This window comes from Protobothrops mucrosquamatus, unplaced genomic scaffold (genome assembly GCF_001527695.2).
Source record: "Protobothrops mucrosquamatus isolate PMUCROS unplaced genomic scaffold, P.Mucros_1.0 scaffold774, whole genome shotgun sequence".
Classification (NCBI taxonomy): domain Eukaryota; kingdom Metazoa; phylum Chordata; class Lepidosauria; order Squamata; family Viperidae; genus Protobothrops; species Protobothrops mucrosquamatus.
Window position 1 is genome coordinate 186,568 of NW_015387042.1, and position 16,635 is coordinate 203,202.

The 16,635-nt window shown below is 37.0% G+C and overlaps 1 protein-coding gene across 1 annotated transcript in view; it reads right to left on the reverse strand.

Annotated features, from left to right (window-relative positions):
- The window catches only part of CDC73 (cell division cycle 73), a 100,712-nt gene that overhangs the window by 67,103 nt on the left and 16,974 nt on the right, over positions 1-16,635 (reverse strand). The window contains exons 8-9 of the mRNA XM_015818632.1: positions 7,404-7,502; positions 4,441-4,519 (exon numbers count right to left, since the gene is read on the reverse strand). Coding sequence (XP_015674118.1) covers positions 4,441-4,519; positions 7,404-7,502 — 178 coding nt within the window. The remainder of the gene's footprint in view (positions 1-4,440; positions 4,520-7,403; positions 7,503-16,635) is intronic.

Genomic DNA, 16,635 nt, shown 5'->3' on the forward strand with positions numbered 1-16,635 from the left:
TATTTATCAAATGAATTAACCATTACATGGCTTGAATATTACACCAGTGAACATTTTATCTGTATCTGGATTTAAGAAAACAGGAGAATCTTAAATTTCTGGACTATTGTCCTGGTGTTAGAACTGGTACTTTTTTTAAAGTTCTGTCTCACAATGGAACAGTAATATGTTCCATAGGGTTGTGTAATCTACAACTGTGAAGATCCTCAAGGAGATGCTTAATTTGGCAAGTGAATGAGCCTTCTGAAACCAGTTTCTGGAGCAAAATGATCACCTTGCTTTTAAAAGCAAAGCAAAATAGTTATTCTCTGCTACAATCTCCTACAGCCTTATCTTTGCCAGAAGAGATAAGAATTTTGTTGGCTTTGCATCATGAAGAACTTTGCTGAGGTAACCAAAGCCATTTTCCATAATCTACTATCAGTGCAATTGCTCTCAATTTAGAATGATAATAATTGCTTAGTGCTATTTTAAGAATTTAACTAGTTAATAAAAACAATGCTAACCAATATTATATAATACTTGTAAGATTTTGAGATTTTTTTAGAATGGTTTATCAGAGAAAATGCTGAATGTTTCTAAGAAATATGAAAACTTGCAATTATATAAGTTTGATGTAATAGGAAATTTCCTATTTGGATTTTTCTTTTCATCGCGCATGCAGCCCCTCTGCATGCATGGCAGGCTGGTGCCCTCGCGCACAGCTCAACTTCCGCAATGGCGGGCTGGGACACACCAGTGCACGTGCGCACCTGCTAAAAAATTCTAAAGGGGAAACTCAATTAGGTAACTAGGAGTTTTAAAAGGGATTTTAAGGGAAAGGGAGAATTCACAATAGGCTTTCTAACCTGCTTTTGACTGAGAGCCAAACCTGACACGTCGTCAAGAGCTGAGACCAAGTTAAAGACTGGACAGCAAGAGGGGGCGTGTCAAGTTTGACTACTTGGTCTCAAGAGCAGGCATCCAATGAAAACTCATCTGTGAATTCTCCATCTCCCGTACTGGAGAATTTCCTATTTGGATTTTTCTTTTCATCGCGCATGCAGCCCCTGCATGCATGGCAGGCTGGTGCCCTCACGCACAGCTCAACTTCCGCAATGGCGGGCTGGGACACACCAGTGCACGTGCGCACCGGCCCACTACTAGCATAAGTTGAGCTGCGTGCACACGCACTCTGACCAGCCACACATGCAGCCCAATTCCAAATAAGCTACAGCTCGGTAATGGATTGCAGTCTTGTGGTTGGGGACTCCTACTATAAAGTACATATTTCTTACACAATCCTTCAATGTTTCACACAAACTGTTCAGTCATAAAAATGTGGATTGTCTGCTTGGCAGAATCCTTATCAAGGAAAATATGACATAGAAACCTTATAAAAATAACTGCTATAAATTATATACTGAATGTCTACAGACCATTTTTTATTATTCCATCAAAAACATGAAACAAGTCAGAATGAGGCTAAAGAAACTCAACGCTACTGATCTTTAATAGCTGAGGCCACCATAGTAGAAAGCAAACTTCCCAGTACCCTCATTCCAATTCATTTACTTATTTCTATGTAGATAAAGCTGATTTCATGTATACAGAGAAACATAAAAAAATCTGCACACAAGGACTTTCTTCCAATGTGGGTAAAACTCCATCTTCAAACATTGAGAGAAAAATCTTAGCTTGCTGACAAGGATCTAACAGACGAACAATTTTAATGTATCTTAAATAGACTGCTTTACTCCACTGAGCACATGCAAATATACGTCCATGTGACATATTCAATAGCTGACTGAAAGAAATATGGAGCTTTTTATTTCCTTATCCTTTTTTCCTTCTATCTATTTTTGCATTCATTATAATATTTTGTACTTGTACAGCTTCACCACATGACTTTTCATAAAGTGAACAATTAAATAAAACCATAGATGAGTGTTTGAACTGGCTTTGAAGATAAAAACAAAATTTAAAGCAGTTAAGAAAACTATTAGAATTAATTTGTATGGAATGAGAAGATGAGATAAAAATTACCGATAATATAGTACTGAAAAGATACAGAAGTAACAAGATAGTAAAAGCAGCAACAGCAGCACTGACAATGAGGGCAGTAAAACAAGAGATGATAGTTGTATGTCTGTACTGTAAGTCTGTACTGTTTTTACAATTAATCCCATTTTCCATACATTTGGTGTGCCATAGAATGAAAATTATTTTTATTAGGTAGCAACTATTCCAATCCCCCAATTTTAAAAATGTGTTTTTTAAAAAATGATGAGAGAGGGGAAGAATACCACATCATCAATCTCCAGTCTACAACACAATCCTTTCAACACTTCTAAGAAGGTTTCACACCCATTTGCACTACTCAGGTGACCCTGACGACACAGGAAAGTCTTCAGGGGCATCAACTCTAAAAGAATACAATAAAAGAATACAAATGACCAGCTGTCTGCAAGGAGTATAAATCCTTCCATTCCCCACCATCCAGTCAGAGCTGAAGAAGCTTCTTGGATGAGAAGCGAAATGTTTTCAAAGAAAAAACAAGGAAGTCCAGTTGCCTCTTGAAAAAGCACCTTTAGGACAACCATGACCTGGAGAACTGAAAATCTCCATAGACATTTATATTCTAAAATATTTGATCTTTTAAAATCTTTTAAAATAGTGTTTGTCTGAATTAGTACATAGAATTGAGTAGGAAGGGACTTTAAAAAATTACAAATTCTTGCAGAATTTATAATATTTAAAAATAAATTATGGCACAGAATCACAACTAAAAATATCAAATATAAAATCCCATAATGGAAAGAAAAGTTGCATATGAAACTTCTAAAGAATGCAAAATCTTGGATCAGTATTGAAAGACTATGAGATACTACATGACCACTGATTAAATAAATCATCCATGACATACATCAATAATTTACAAATGTATTCTGAAAATCTAATTTCAAGTTGTCACAAATGCAGCAAGGGTACATTCATTGCATTGATTAAAACATTATTTGCTTCTTTATTTGCAGCTTCAAATAGAAAATTCTAGGCAGGTGACAATACAGTAAAAATATAAAACAATGCAAAACAATACATGAATTCAAACACATTCCACCAAGATGGATGTCTTTAAGTGGCAACTGAGATTAAAGGTTGGGTGGAATAAGCCCAACCTTGAAGTAACATGACTGCCTTGTATAGACTTGCCCAAGTACAAATTTCTTAAGTATGGGGCCATAATAATAATAAAAAATAACATAAAATTATATCACCATTACCCAACCGATGAAAAATGAAATAATAATGAAATTGTTCACCAAAATAAAATAAGCAATCAGTATTTTTAAGGCACCATGATGCTATGAACTTTTCATTCCAACCACCCTCTTCTTTCACCAGTTTTATCTATGTTTATAAATAATGTACAAATCATCGTTTTACTCTTCACAGAGAAAAAAGGTTAAGAATTGACAGATATTCCAAATAGAAGGAACAAAGTTATTTATACCATACTATTTATGCGCACACCAAATCCTTGCTAGTTTACCAGTATTATAGATAATAAGGCAAGCAGGACATTTATATGGCTAGGCCCAGAATAATAAGTTTAAAAATAAAAACATTCATTTGGACAAATGATTGGTTGGAAATATATAATTATTTGCATCTGTATGCACATAAGCACATAGAACTGAATTTGCTAAAACAGCATAGAAGAAAAGGTACATAGTTTTGACTTAATAAGAAGGTATTTTTTTATTAAATATATGCTGCTTGATTTTGAAACAATTTCTTCCTATTTCCCAGCTGTTGTGTGAAAATAAAATAATAAAATAAAATATATATTATGGATATTGTTCCAGAATCTTCTTCTTTTCAGTTCTTAGCTTTTATCAATCATCCATAAGCTTCTCAAGGAATGATTGCAATATAGAACAGCTAACTGGTCACATCTCATATATACACAAATACACTAGGAAAATGACAATAGATGAACTTGAACAATTTAATGGTTATGCTTTCTGAAAATCAGAGTGTTATATGCATGTGGTATAAAGGCAAGATTCTGTTGAATAACAACTTAAAACATCCTAGATACTGTATATCACTAATAGAAAAGTAAAACATAAAAGATCACTCTGGTTTTTCTGCTTCATACTTCCCCCCCCAAAAAAGCAACTCCTCCCCCAGTTGCTCACTGTTTTTAGCAGAGGTGAAGTAGAAAGATGATTTGGGATTGCATCTAAATCAATACTGTATAAAGCATAAATTTAGGAGAATACCGAGCTCTAGTATCATTACAGCAAACAATAAGTATAGTGAAAATAAAAACAAAATGATAAAGTTGGCATTTAGTTATTTTGATTACTTCAATATTATTTTCTAGAGTCAAAACTGGCAACTCCAAAAATTTCAAAATGTATGTGTTTCTTTCATTGTGGTGTACGCTCTTACCTTCCTTCCCTTTAAATCTTTCCTGATCATATCTGTTATAGGCAGCTGGAATAGGTTGCTTGTTTCTTAAAGTTGGATCCTGAAAATAAAGGAAAAGGTGATTTGGTATCAGTTACATTTATTTGCAAACATTTTATATTTATGCCTGAATAGTATAGATAACACACAAATCATTTAATATATAGATACCTTCAAAGAAAGTTAATTTTCAATCTAATTTACTCTGAATATCACACTAACACTGGTTATAAGTTTCCTTGTTCAGTGTCTTCATAATTTTGGTTGCTTAACAAGTGGTCACTGAGCGAAGACACACACACACTCCTCTCTTTATATAACAACAACATCAACAACAATAATAACGTTGGAAGGGACCTTGGAAGTCATCTAGTCCAAACCCCTGCTCAGGCAGTAAACCCTATACCATTTCAGACAAACAGTTATCCAGTCTCTTCTTAAAAACTTCCAGTCCTGGAGCATTCACAACTTCTGGAGGCAGGTTGTTCCACTAATTAATTGTTCTAACTGTCAGGAAGTTTCTCCTTAGTTCTAGGTTGCTTCTCTCTTTGATTAGTTTCCATCCATTGTTTCTTGTCCTGCCCTCAGGTGCTTTGGAGAATAACTTGACTCCCTTTTCTTTGTGGCAACCCCTGAGATATTGGACACACTGCTATCGTGTCACCCCTAATCCTTCTCTTCATTAAACTAGACTTACCCAATTCCAGCAACTTATATGTTTTAGCCGCCAGTCCCCTAATCATCTTTGTTGCTCTTCCCTATACTCTTTCTAGAGTCTCAACGTCTTTTTTACATACATACATACATACATACATACATACATACATACATATCCCTAATTATACCAAAAATGTGAATCCTGAATAAATCCATATAATAGAAATAAAATAGTCCAAGCACCAGGATAATATTAAAACAAAAACTGTTTAATACAAAAGCTAAAGCTAAGCTTTCGTTGGCCAACACTGCCGACATCATCAGAGCACAATACAAGATTACTGGGGAGTCCTTTTTATATTGCCGGACGGCTCTGCGCCTGGCTTCTCGATCTAGTCATCGGTCCGTCCGTTCTCTCTACTTGGTTTGTTCTTAAAGGGCTTGCATCTCTTGCTGTGTTGGTATCTTCCGAGGTTACTATTTTCTTTTTCCTGGGCTCAATCACTTTCTTTCTGCTAGCATACGCCGGTTGCTTTCGCTCGCTTGCACTTCCCCCCTTTTTTGGTTCTATTCCGGGGTCCATCTGATCTTCCTTAATGGGGTTGTGCACATGTGTGCTCGGGGGAGGGGGTATATTGAGTGGATCCGGGCGTCTATCAGGGTAGTCTCTGATGGATATGCTCCTACGTGTGTTCTCCCACTCCGGAGCGCTGCCTTCTTCCGTGAACCTCCATGGGTATATTGATCCACTTCTGGTCATTCCCCCATCTTAAAGTACTTTACTGTTCGATCGTTCATTGGGTTTTTCGATCCCCCCTTCATCATTTTGCCCTTCTTGCATGCGTGCAGGGTCCCGTGGCGTGGCTTTCCATCATTTGCTCATGGATCTCTTTTTTGTTGTCGTCGGTGGAGTGTCTCGTCCCTCCCCTCTTGTTAGCGGGGGTCGTGGTGCGGGTGCCCCGTGGGTTGTCATCCAGCCATCCGTGTTGTTCGCATCCATCATTATTTCTCCTTGTTGTGGGGTGGATTGGAGTGTCTATGGGGAGTGTTTTTTGTGTCTTCTCTACTCCCCTTGTAGGATATGTTCTGAGTTCGTTATCGCACAAAAGGACTACCTCCTCCATCTCCTCTTCCCTCTGATCTTGTGGGGGATGTGCAAATTGCCTTCGTTGTGAACTATGGTGTTGTTTTTCCCATATCTTAAGTGTTTGGTATGCTATGAATTAGCAAACGATGAAGGGGGGCTCGAAAAACCCAATGAACGATTGAGCAGTAAAGGTCCTTAAGATGGGGGGAAGAACCAGAAGTGGATCAATATACCCACGGAGGTTCACGGAAGAAGGCAGCGCTCCGGAGTGGGAGAACACACGTAGCAGCATATCCATCAGAGAATACCGATAGATGCCTGGATCCACTCAATATACCCCTCCCCCGAGCACACATGTGCACAACCCCGTTAAGGAAGATCAGATGGACCCCGGAATAGAACCAAAAAAGGGGGGAAGTGCAAGCAAGTGAAAGCAACCGGCGTATGCTAGCAGAAAGAAAGTGATTGAGCCCAGGAAAAAGAAAATAGTAACCTCAGAAGATACCAACACAGCAAGAGATGCATGCCCTTTAAAAACAAACCAAGTAGAGAGAACGGACAGACCGATGACTACATTGAGAAGCCGGGCGCAGAGCCGTCCGGCAATATAAAAAGGACTCCCAGTAATCTTGTATTGTGCTCTGATGATGTCGGCAGTGTTGGCCAATGAAAGCTTAGCTTTAGCTTTTGTATTAAACAGTTTTTGTTTTAATATTATCCTAGTGCTCGGACTATTTTATTTCTATTTATATATATATATATGTGTGTGTGTGTGTTTGTGTGTGTGTGTGTGTGTGTGTATCCTTCAGCAAAATAATTTCTAATTAAGCACTATGAATTTAGGTGTGCAAATTATATATAAACTTTGAAGAGTGTAGATGTTCATTCTAAAGGCTCAATACATTTCAGTTCCTCCATTCTTAGGAAAGCATTTATTTTGAAATCTCATGCATACAGTATTTATTCCTAAGTAAAGTGATTATTTCTACTGACTTAATTTGTATAAAATATACCAAAGCCAATTGCCATGACAAAACACATAGTAAAGTGTTAAATACAGTATGTAGTTCACAATTAAATACATGTACATAACATTTTTTCTTTGATTAAAGAAAAATGAAGGCAAATAAAAAAGAAAGAATTCCCAATTTTATTTATTTATTTTTTTAAAGTAAGATTTTATTTTCTATTGCAGTATTACCATTGGTGCAGTATTTGGTGCTGGTCGTTGCTCAGGTGCACGGCCTTCTTCTCTAGCTTTGACTGACTGAAGAATTGCAAATATATTCTTGGCAAAGTTCTAAAATATGCAAACAAATAATAAATAAATAAGTAAATAAATAAATTACTGTATTTNAAAAAAAAAAAAAAAAAAAAAAAAAAAAAAAAAAAAAAAAAAAAAAAAAAAAAAAAAAAAAAAAAAAAAAAAAAAAAAAAAAAAAAAAAAAAAAAAAAAAAAAGGTAAGCCTTGAGGGCAAGTTAAAAACATGTAACATTTAAAGTGAGGAAAAAAATGTTCTTTTAACTATACTGAAAGAGAAGCTGCATAAGTGAAATGCATTATTCCTTTTAGGAGAAGCTTAAAAATAACAAATTAGCATTTTATAAAAGGCACATATTTAACCAATTTGCATCAACTCTCAATATGCACTTCTTCTTGAATGGCATATGTACACAACAGATGTCCTCCATTACTGTTAATTCTAAGTAATAATGAACGTATTCAGCAGCTGAGCTCTATAAAAACATTTGTAATATACTAAGTGGTTCTATCTTATTTATTATCATTATGAAAACATTAAAAGCATAACAAGTAGATACATAATATAAGTTTATATAAACATCAGGGGATCTCATGTTTGGGAATCTTGAGTATTTAGAAATTTGGATTTCTTGTACTACTTTACATACTTAACTTTCCATTTTTTTCCCTTCTTCAAAGTTAGGTAAAAAGAAGTAAATTAATTACAATCTGCTAGGAACATATATCTAAGATTAAATGATAGATAAATATTCATGAGAACTTTTTTTGATAATAGTAATATAAAAAATATAGATCTAATTTGTTGTGCCAAAATGTAAAGTTCTTACTATGTCAAAAACTTGTTTCAACTTTCAAAAAAGTAAACAAGAATCACAAATTGAACATCTTGCCCAGGTCAAACCATGAAGTAATTTCCAAGAGTAGTTGGAATTAATAGCAGTGGCAAAGGAACGAGTAAGCACTGTATTATGAAGCTTACTATAATGCAAAAGCATCTGTTTTATTAAACAGATTCCAAAGTAACAAGATACCATATTTTAAATCTCTCTGGGATAATGTAAATACAACTGCTAACTGAATTTATCAAACAAGGAACCATCCTAAGACAAGCCTTACTTTTCAGAAGCAGATTTTTTTCTTCCAATTTAATTACATTTAAATTAATTTAGTGGCCCCAATATTAACTGCACAAGGGGCTAACCATTCTAAACAAAGAAATTTGCTCAAAATGCTGCCCCTACTCTTAATCTAAATGTTAATGTACTGAACATTAATTAATTTATTTGTTTCTTTAAGGCTAATGTCAAACTGATTTTTTTAAAAAAGAAAAATAGATGAAATGCATCCAGGAAACCATACATTTTTTAACAAAATAAATCTTATCATGGCTCACCCACTATTCTGCTCCAAGGCCTGGGAGAACAGCCAGATTTTCAATGCCATTCTGAACATCATCAGGAGGGAAGCAATAAAAACAATGCTGTTCCAGAGAATTAATGCCAGAACAGGGAAGACATGCCAATGAGGCCTTTGACACTTTATAATTGAGGAGACCCCCAGTACATCCATTCTGCTCAGCTCTAGTGGATAGCAGACACTATTAGAGATAGGGGCTACCCAGTGGTGGGATTCAAATACATGAACAACTGGTTCTCTGTATGGATGCTACTTCCGGAAGTCCGTTCTGGGCCTGGGCCACCGAGACCCAGAACGGACTTCCAGAAGTGGCATCCACGCACTTTCGGAAGGCAGTTCTGGGCCTTGCGAAAAAGGGCTAGGGCTTCAGTCAGTTCGCCAAAGTCAACAAAAAATTAGCTACTGGTTCTGCCGAACTGGTGCAAACCGGCTAAAACCCACCAGGGTATTATAGGTAGTATATAATACATATTATAGGTAGTCCTCAAGTTATAACTGCAATTTGCTGGGGTTGCTGTCACTAAGCATTGCAGATGAAATAGAATAGAATAGAATAGAATAGGAATAGGAATAGAATAGTCCAGCTCCTACTCAAGCAGGAGAACCTATATCCTCTCAGACAGGTGATTGTCCAGTCTCTTCTTAAAAATTTCCAGTGATGGAGTGCCCACGATTTCTGGGGGCAAGTTATTTCATATGTATGTATGTATGTATGTATGTATGTATGTATGTATGTATGTATGTATGTATGTATGTATATATATATATATATATATATTCTGTTGGGGAGCGCCCATGATTTCTGGGGGCAAGCTATTTCATACATACATACATACATACATACATACATACATACATACATACATACATACATACACTAGCTGTACCCAGCCACGCGTTGCTGTGGCTCTCGTTCACTCAGCCAACAGATGGCGCTGTTTTTCAAAAAAAGCATGTTTTTACCTGTCACAGGTGTGACATCTATATAATAGTAGGTATATAAAAACACGCGCGTATTCGAATATATATATATATATGTTTTCTGAGGTTTTCGCGGGTGTTTGTATGTAGGTCTTTGGTTATTCGGGTTTTCTCCCGTGTAAAATTGGAAGTGTCTTGGCGACGTTTCGACGAAGTCCCATTCGTCATCTTCAGACTGGTGTTTTTAGCTTCGTGCTTCTAGGAGTAATGTGTGATCGCAGCTGTTTCTTCCTTTTAACTGCCAGTGGGGTTTGAACTAATTGGGTGGGAGCTTGGCTGTGTTCTGATTGGGTGGAGGTGTGTTCTGATTGGTTAAGGAGCTTGGCTGTGCTCTGATTGGATGGGGGGTACATTGGACAAACCAAGAGAAGAATAAATGCACGCATTGAAGAACACAAGAACTCAGTCAGAAAAGAGGAACCAACTTCTTCCCTGGTCCAACACCTTAAAGCCACAGGACATAAAATTAACTTTAAAAAGACCAGAACTATCGCCAAAACTGAACACTTTAACAACAGAATAATCAGAGAAGCCATTGAGATAGAAAAACGCCCACACAGCATGAATAAACGAGATGATACCTCCCACCTAACAGCCATTTGGAAACCCACCCTCATTGGTAAACGAGTCTCTAACACAAAGAATGACACCAGATCCACACTCACGAAAACCACACAGGAGGTCACCACCACACATCCATGCAAAAAGCAAACCCAAACCCACACAGATGATGAGGCACGACCACAAACTAGAAGCCAGTCCACAGCTGTATCATTAGCCACTTTAAACCCCTCCAATCCATACATGAAGCAAACTGACACCCACCATAAAGATGTGGCACGACCACGAACACGAAGCCAAACAACAGCAAGGAAGCTCACCATCTCAAATTCCCCTGCAACTCAGACTAACTCGAGCACAACAAAGCCCCCACCCAAACAGAACACTCCCCCATCCAATCAGAGCACAGCCAACCCCCCATCCAATCAGAGCACAGCCAAGCTCCTTAACCAATCAGAACACACCTCCACCCAATCAGAACACAGCCAAGCTCCCACCCAATCAGTTCAAACCCCACTGGCAGTTAAAAGGAAGAAACAGCTGCGATCACANGGCACTCCATCACTGGAAATGGAAGTTTCTCCTTAATTCCAGGTTGCTTCTCTATTTGATCAGTTTCCAACCATTATTTCTCGTCCTTCCCTCTGGTGCTCTGGTGAACAACCTGACCCCCTCTGCCTTGTGGCACCCTCTCAGATACTGGAATAATGTGTGACATCACATGACTACATCGCTTAGCAATGGCAATCCAGCCAGTACTGGCTGTTGTCATTACCTAAGATGTGCAGATCGTTAAGGGAACAGCAGAGAGTGTCTCAGGAAAGGAGTACTAAGATATCACAGGATTGGGGGTATTGATGGTAAAGGCCCTGAGAGGTCCAACAAAGGGCATGCATGAGTTGGAAGAGCGTGTGCTTTGTATAGTGCAAACTCAGAAAGTCTGGAAATTAGGGAGCAGAGTGCTGTAGCAGGAAGGCCAGGGAAAGAGGGTGTAAGCAATGTATGTGTGAGCAGGGGAGGCCAAATAAAGATGCAGTGTGTGTGATTGCAGGGAGCAATGGAACATGGATGTGTGTGGGTGCGTGCATGTGAGTGCAGACAGGCTGAGGAAAGGGGCTAGGGATGTTTGCAAGTGCAGAGAGGCTGAGGAAAGCCAAACCTAGTACCCAAGTACCTAAGTAGGCACCTCTAATAACAGAAGTACCCCCATTCATTCTTCCTGACTCATTCTTTAAAAAATCCAGAAGCGTCAATCAAAAATCCAGAAGCGTCAATCAACGATTTGCTTTTTAACAGCTTCAAGTTTACTCTTGATTACTCTACAGCTTACATACTTTTTTGTTTGCTGTCAAAATCCGAAAAAAGACACCACATAGCCATTAATTAGAAATCATTAAAACATTGTTGGTTTTTTCTAGATTTGCTATAAATTTGAGAGCATGCCAAATAGTTGCCTTTTCAGATATTACAGGACACTAATTTGGATTGGGAACTCCTTCTTTTCTTATGAGTGCTTCTTAGGGATTCTACTAAAATAAGGCCTACAATTGATCGTCTTTCTGAGATTTAAGCATTAAGCGAATATTTTATAGAACTGAAATGCCTTCTCAAAAAGTAGGATGGAAACTACTAATTGCTAGGAAAGGGGAGAAATCATGAAAAACTACCCAGTGTAATTCTTACAATCTGTTACCTTTAGGATGCTCAGAGAAAGGATATTTCATTTAATTCATTCCCCAAGCAAACCCTTCATTCTCACAATCTAAAGGGCCTTTGAAAGTTTCAGAAACAGCTTGTAAAATATTCTAAGTATCTGTGGGGAAGGGACAAAAGAAAAAAAATAAACAAATTTCTTTCTGTGATAGTTAACATTTTGGTATTCAAAATCTGAATACTCCAAGAGTCTTTTGTCAGTGCATGCTGTACTTTCTAGTTGCAAAAATGTTTCTTGGATCTCTCCTGGAAATCACAGTATGACATGAGATTCTAAATGACAACAGAGAGGCCAGCATTAAATGTGAATCACTTCCACTGATTTTTTACTTTCTCACAGAATGCTACTCTTTGAAATGCTTTCCCGCTTGCAAGATGTGTATGTTATTGTCACCAAGGGGAAAACAGAAACTTCATGCTTATAGTACATCAAATATAACTCTTTTGATTCCAGCTATCACTTGCAAAATAATAAGCGAACTGAACTTTTACTTCAATGATGACAATGATGCATTTCACAGTCTATGTAAAATCAAAACTCTATAATTTTTAGTAAAGATTTTGATTACAATAGTAAAAATTAATATAAATTAAACAAAGAAAATAGTATGAAAGAATAAAAAGTAGAAGCAAAAAAGAAAGAAAATAAATATATAAAGAAGTAAAGAAAAAAGGGAGGTTAAGAGACAGACTAGGTATCATAAACACTGTAAAGCTTTAAGATACCATTGTATCTTAAACATAAGAACTTAAAAAAAAATCTACCAGAAATGGGCACCTTTCCCCACCCCTTTTTAAACATTACCCTTAGCATATAACATAAAACCGCCACATAATGTTCCAGCCAAAGGAAATAGTGTATTCTAGTCCTTGGCTTTTCAACCGGTGGTACGCGTACCACTTGTGGTACTTTGCCACATGGCAGGTGGTACCCGATTGCTAGCTAAGTGCAGCAGGGAAGAGGAATGAGCCAAAGTGAGCCAAGCCTGAGGGAGAGGCAGCTGCAGCAGGCTCAGCAGAAGCCCCAGGAGCCGGCAGGACTCCAGCTGATTGGCTCCAGCTGATTGGCACTTCCAGAAGCAGCTAGGAGCTGAACTAAAGAAAAGGGGGGGGAAGAGAGGAGAGGCTATAAAAGAACGTAGTTTGGGTGGGAGAAGGGGAAAAAAGACAACAGGAAAGGTTTAATCCCTTTAAACAAATGTAATTAGTTTTACCCCCTTTAACTGAGTTTGTCTGTGGCTTTTAGAAAGTTTTCTTTGAAGGTAAACAGGCTTAATTTAAAGCTAAAGCTTTTCACACTTGCCGGAGCCTTTCAGTCAAAGATTGCAACATTGTGACATGTGACACACCTGAGGTAGCTTAAGAGAGAAAAAACGGAGTTTGTGTTTCTTTATTTTCTTGCTTTCCACTTGATTCCTGTCTCTTTAAGGGTACAGGGAAGGGATTGGGGGGGTGCATTCTTACTACACTGTGGAAGAGCTCAGAAGGGCAAACCAGCTAGCTCAGGAGTCCACAACCTTAGCAACCTGTGGACTTTAACTCCCAGAATTCCTCAACCAGCCATGAGGGCTGAGGAATTCTGGGAGTTGAAGTACACAAGTCTTAATAGTGCCAAGTTTGAAGAACCCTGAACCATTTGGTCAAAAGTGAGGCTAGCTGAAAATAATAGGGAAAATTTCTAGTAAATGTTCTTAAAGCCAAAAGCTTATTTTTAAGGCCACTTGAGTTCAAGTGATGGATTGAAAATATAATAATGGATTCCCTGAATTTCTAGTTGTTAGGTAATTAATTCTTTTCACAAATGGAAATGAAAGTGGTAATTAAAAAAAATCTTTCATTCTGAAAAAGGCTTGAATGCTCATTCCTTTCTATGATGATAACAGCAGTTTAAAACATTTAAATAGTATTAATTTTTGTAAAATTGTTAAGCAGTGATCAGAAATAACAAAAGCATAGTACAGCTGATAGAAGAGCTCTGATTTTGCAAACACTCAGTAAGTTTTGTAGTTTGATCCTATGTATATTTATTCAAATGAATTTTGAGAATTAAATCCATGCACCTAAAACACAACTATTTTGAAAATATTGGTCTATTTTTGTAACGTAATTTTTTTCATCAACAGGGTAATTTAAGTCCTAACAACAACAACAACAACAACAATAATAAAGTTGGAAGGGACCTTGGAGGTGATCGAGTCCAACCCCCTGCTCAGGCAGGAAACCCTATACCATTTCGGACAAATGGTTGTCCAGTCTCTTCTTAAAAACTTCCAGGGTTGGAGCATTCACCGCTTCTGGAGGCAGGTTGTTCCACTGGTTAATTGTTCTAACTGTCAGGAAGTTTCTCCTTAGTTCTAGGTTGCTTCTCTCCTTGATTAGTTTCCATCTGCTGCTTCTTGTCCTGCCTTCAGGCGCCTTGGAGAATAGTTTGACTCCCTCTTCTTTGTGGCAGCCCCTGAGATATTGGAACACTGCTATCATGTCCCCCCTCGTCCTTCTCTTCGTTAAACTAGACATACCCAATTCCAGTAACCGTTCCTTATATGCTTTAGCCTCCAGTCCCCTAATCATCTTTGTTGCTCTTCTCTGTACTCTGTACTCTTTCTAGAGTCTCAGCATCTTTTTTATATTGTGGTGACCAAAACTGGATGCAGTATTCCAAGTGTGGAATAATATATAATATATAACTAACTTTGCAGAAGCAGATTGTGATACCTCTTCTCTGTACAGCAGATACTCCTATCCTGAAAAGTACTACGCAGCCCTGAAATACTGAGTATTCTAATCACAATCCCAGTGAACAAACATCAGCTTCAATCAGGGTGCTTTAACTGTTTCAGAAATCAACTGGTATTTATAGTTCAAATGACTGAAAGACAAAGCTACAAAAATCTGGCAGTAAAGACAAGAAAACTCTATAGTAACTGACTGGATTTTTGCAGTTCAAATCTGATAGCTGTATTGAATGGTAAAAATGATTTAGATGAATTATTTTAAACTCACTTTTTCTATGTGGTATTTTAAATCACCTTGATATAAATGTTCATACAAAATGTTAATGTAAAATGTTTGAAACTCAAACATATACAGAAACTTATAATCTGAATGAGTTGGCAGCAAGAACAGACTTAGTACTTTAAAATGTTGGAATTACAATAATCACATAGGAGAGTTATATTGCTGGTTAAAAATCTTCACAAATATGTAACAAGGCTACCATCTAGTGGTCTGATAGAAAATAAATGTAAAAAAAATATTTTCCTTTTATATTTCCTAGGGAGAAACGTAAACTTTTTACTATATAAACAGGTTTTTAAGAAATATTTCCCACATAAGCAGCAAAATGAATTAACTGCAAGGACTTTTCAAGAAGCAAAGCTAAATTAACCAGTACTATAACATATTACAGATACTTAATAATCATTTGAAATATTCCAGTCTACAAATCAAAATTAAGATTGCTTTAAAAATTTAGATAAAACCACAGTAATCAAAGGATACCTCTTTAGAGAACCATGGGAACTGAGCAGAGATTGTAACTTTCCATCACTATTCTTCTAGTACAAAAAAATTAAGGTGAACTTGCACATCATTCAGAGGAGAATATGTGCCTTGTTCTAAACAAATGAAAGGTACTTAAAACTAGAATAAAGTGGAACATAACCTGTAATAGTGTCATTCTGAAATAAATATGAATAATGAATACAAAACAAATCTTAACACTAGTTTCCAAACCTAATAAATAGTGAGCATTAAGAGGCTATCCTTGTTCTCTTGGAGATTGCCATGATACCATTTGACATAGGTAATACTGCACTCGATCATTTCAAGAACAACACACACACACACACACACACACGTATGTATTTATGCCCAAATGAAGCAAAATTTAATCCCACCCAGAATAGAACCCAGCTACAATGTACAGATAATCCTCGACTTACAACAGGTTGCTTTAGCAACTATTCAAATGTATGACAGAACCCCGAAAAAGCTACTGCCACCTGGTTTCAAAATTCTGACATCTACCATACATATACCCCTGGTCACTGACCACATCTTGGGCACTCAGCATTTACAGCTGTTTGCAGCTCCCTGCAGTTATGCAGCCGCAATTTATCATGTCTTTGTTGGGCAGCGGCATTTACTTCCAATTTCTTGCAAAAAAATACCCCCTAGTGAACAATGGTTTTGCTTAACAACCATGGCATTTGTTTAACGACATTGGTGTTTGCTTGTGTGCCATTGCATTTGCTTAATGACTGCTGCAAAAATGTTGTCAAATCAGGTAAAGTCAGATGGTGACCCACTTTATATCTTTAATGATTTATGGCTGAAATTGTGGATTTAATTATGTTCGTAAGTTGAGACTACCTATACAGTCTTTGATAGGTATTTCTCAAAAAGATATATAAAGACTGCAATATTACAAGTTGATTACTGTAATCATAAACTTTGTTCAATGCCTATTGTTAAAAAAAGTAGCCAATTTTTATAG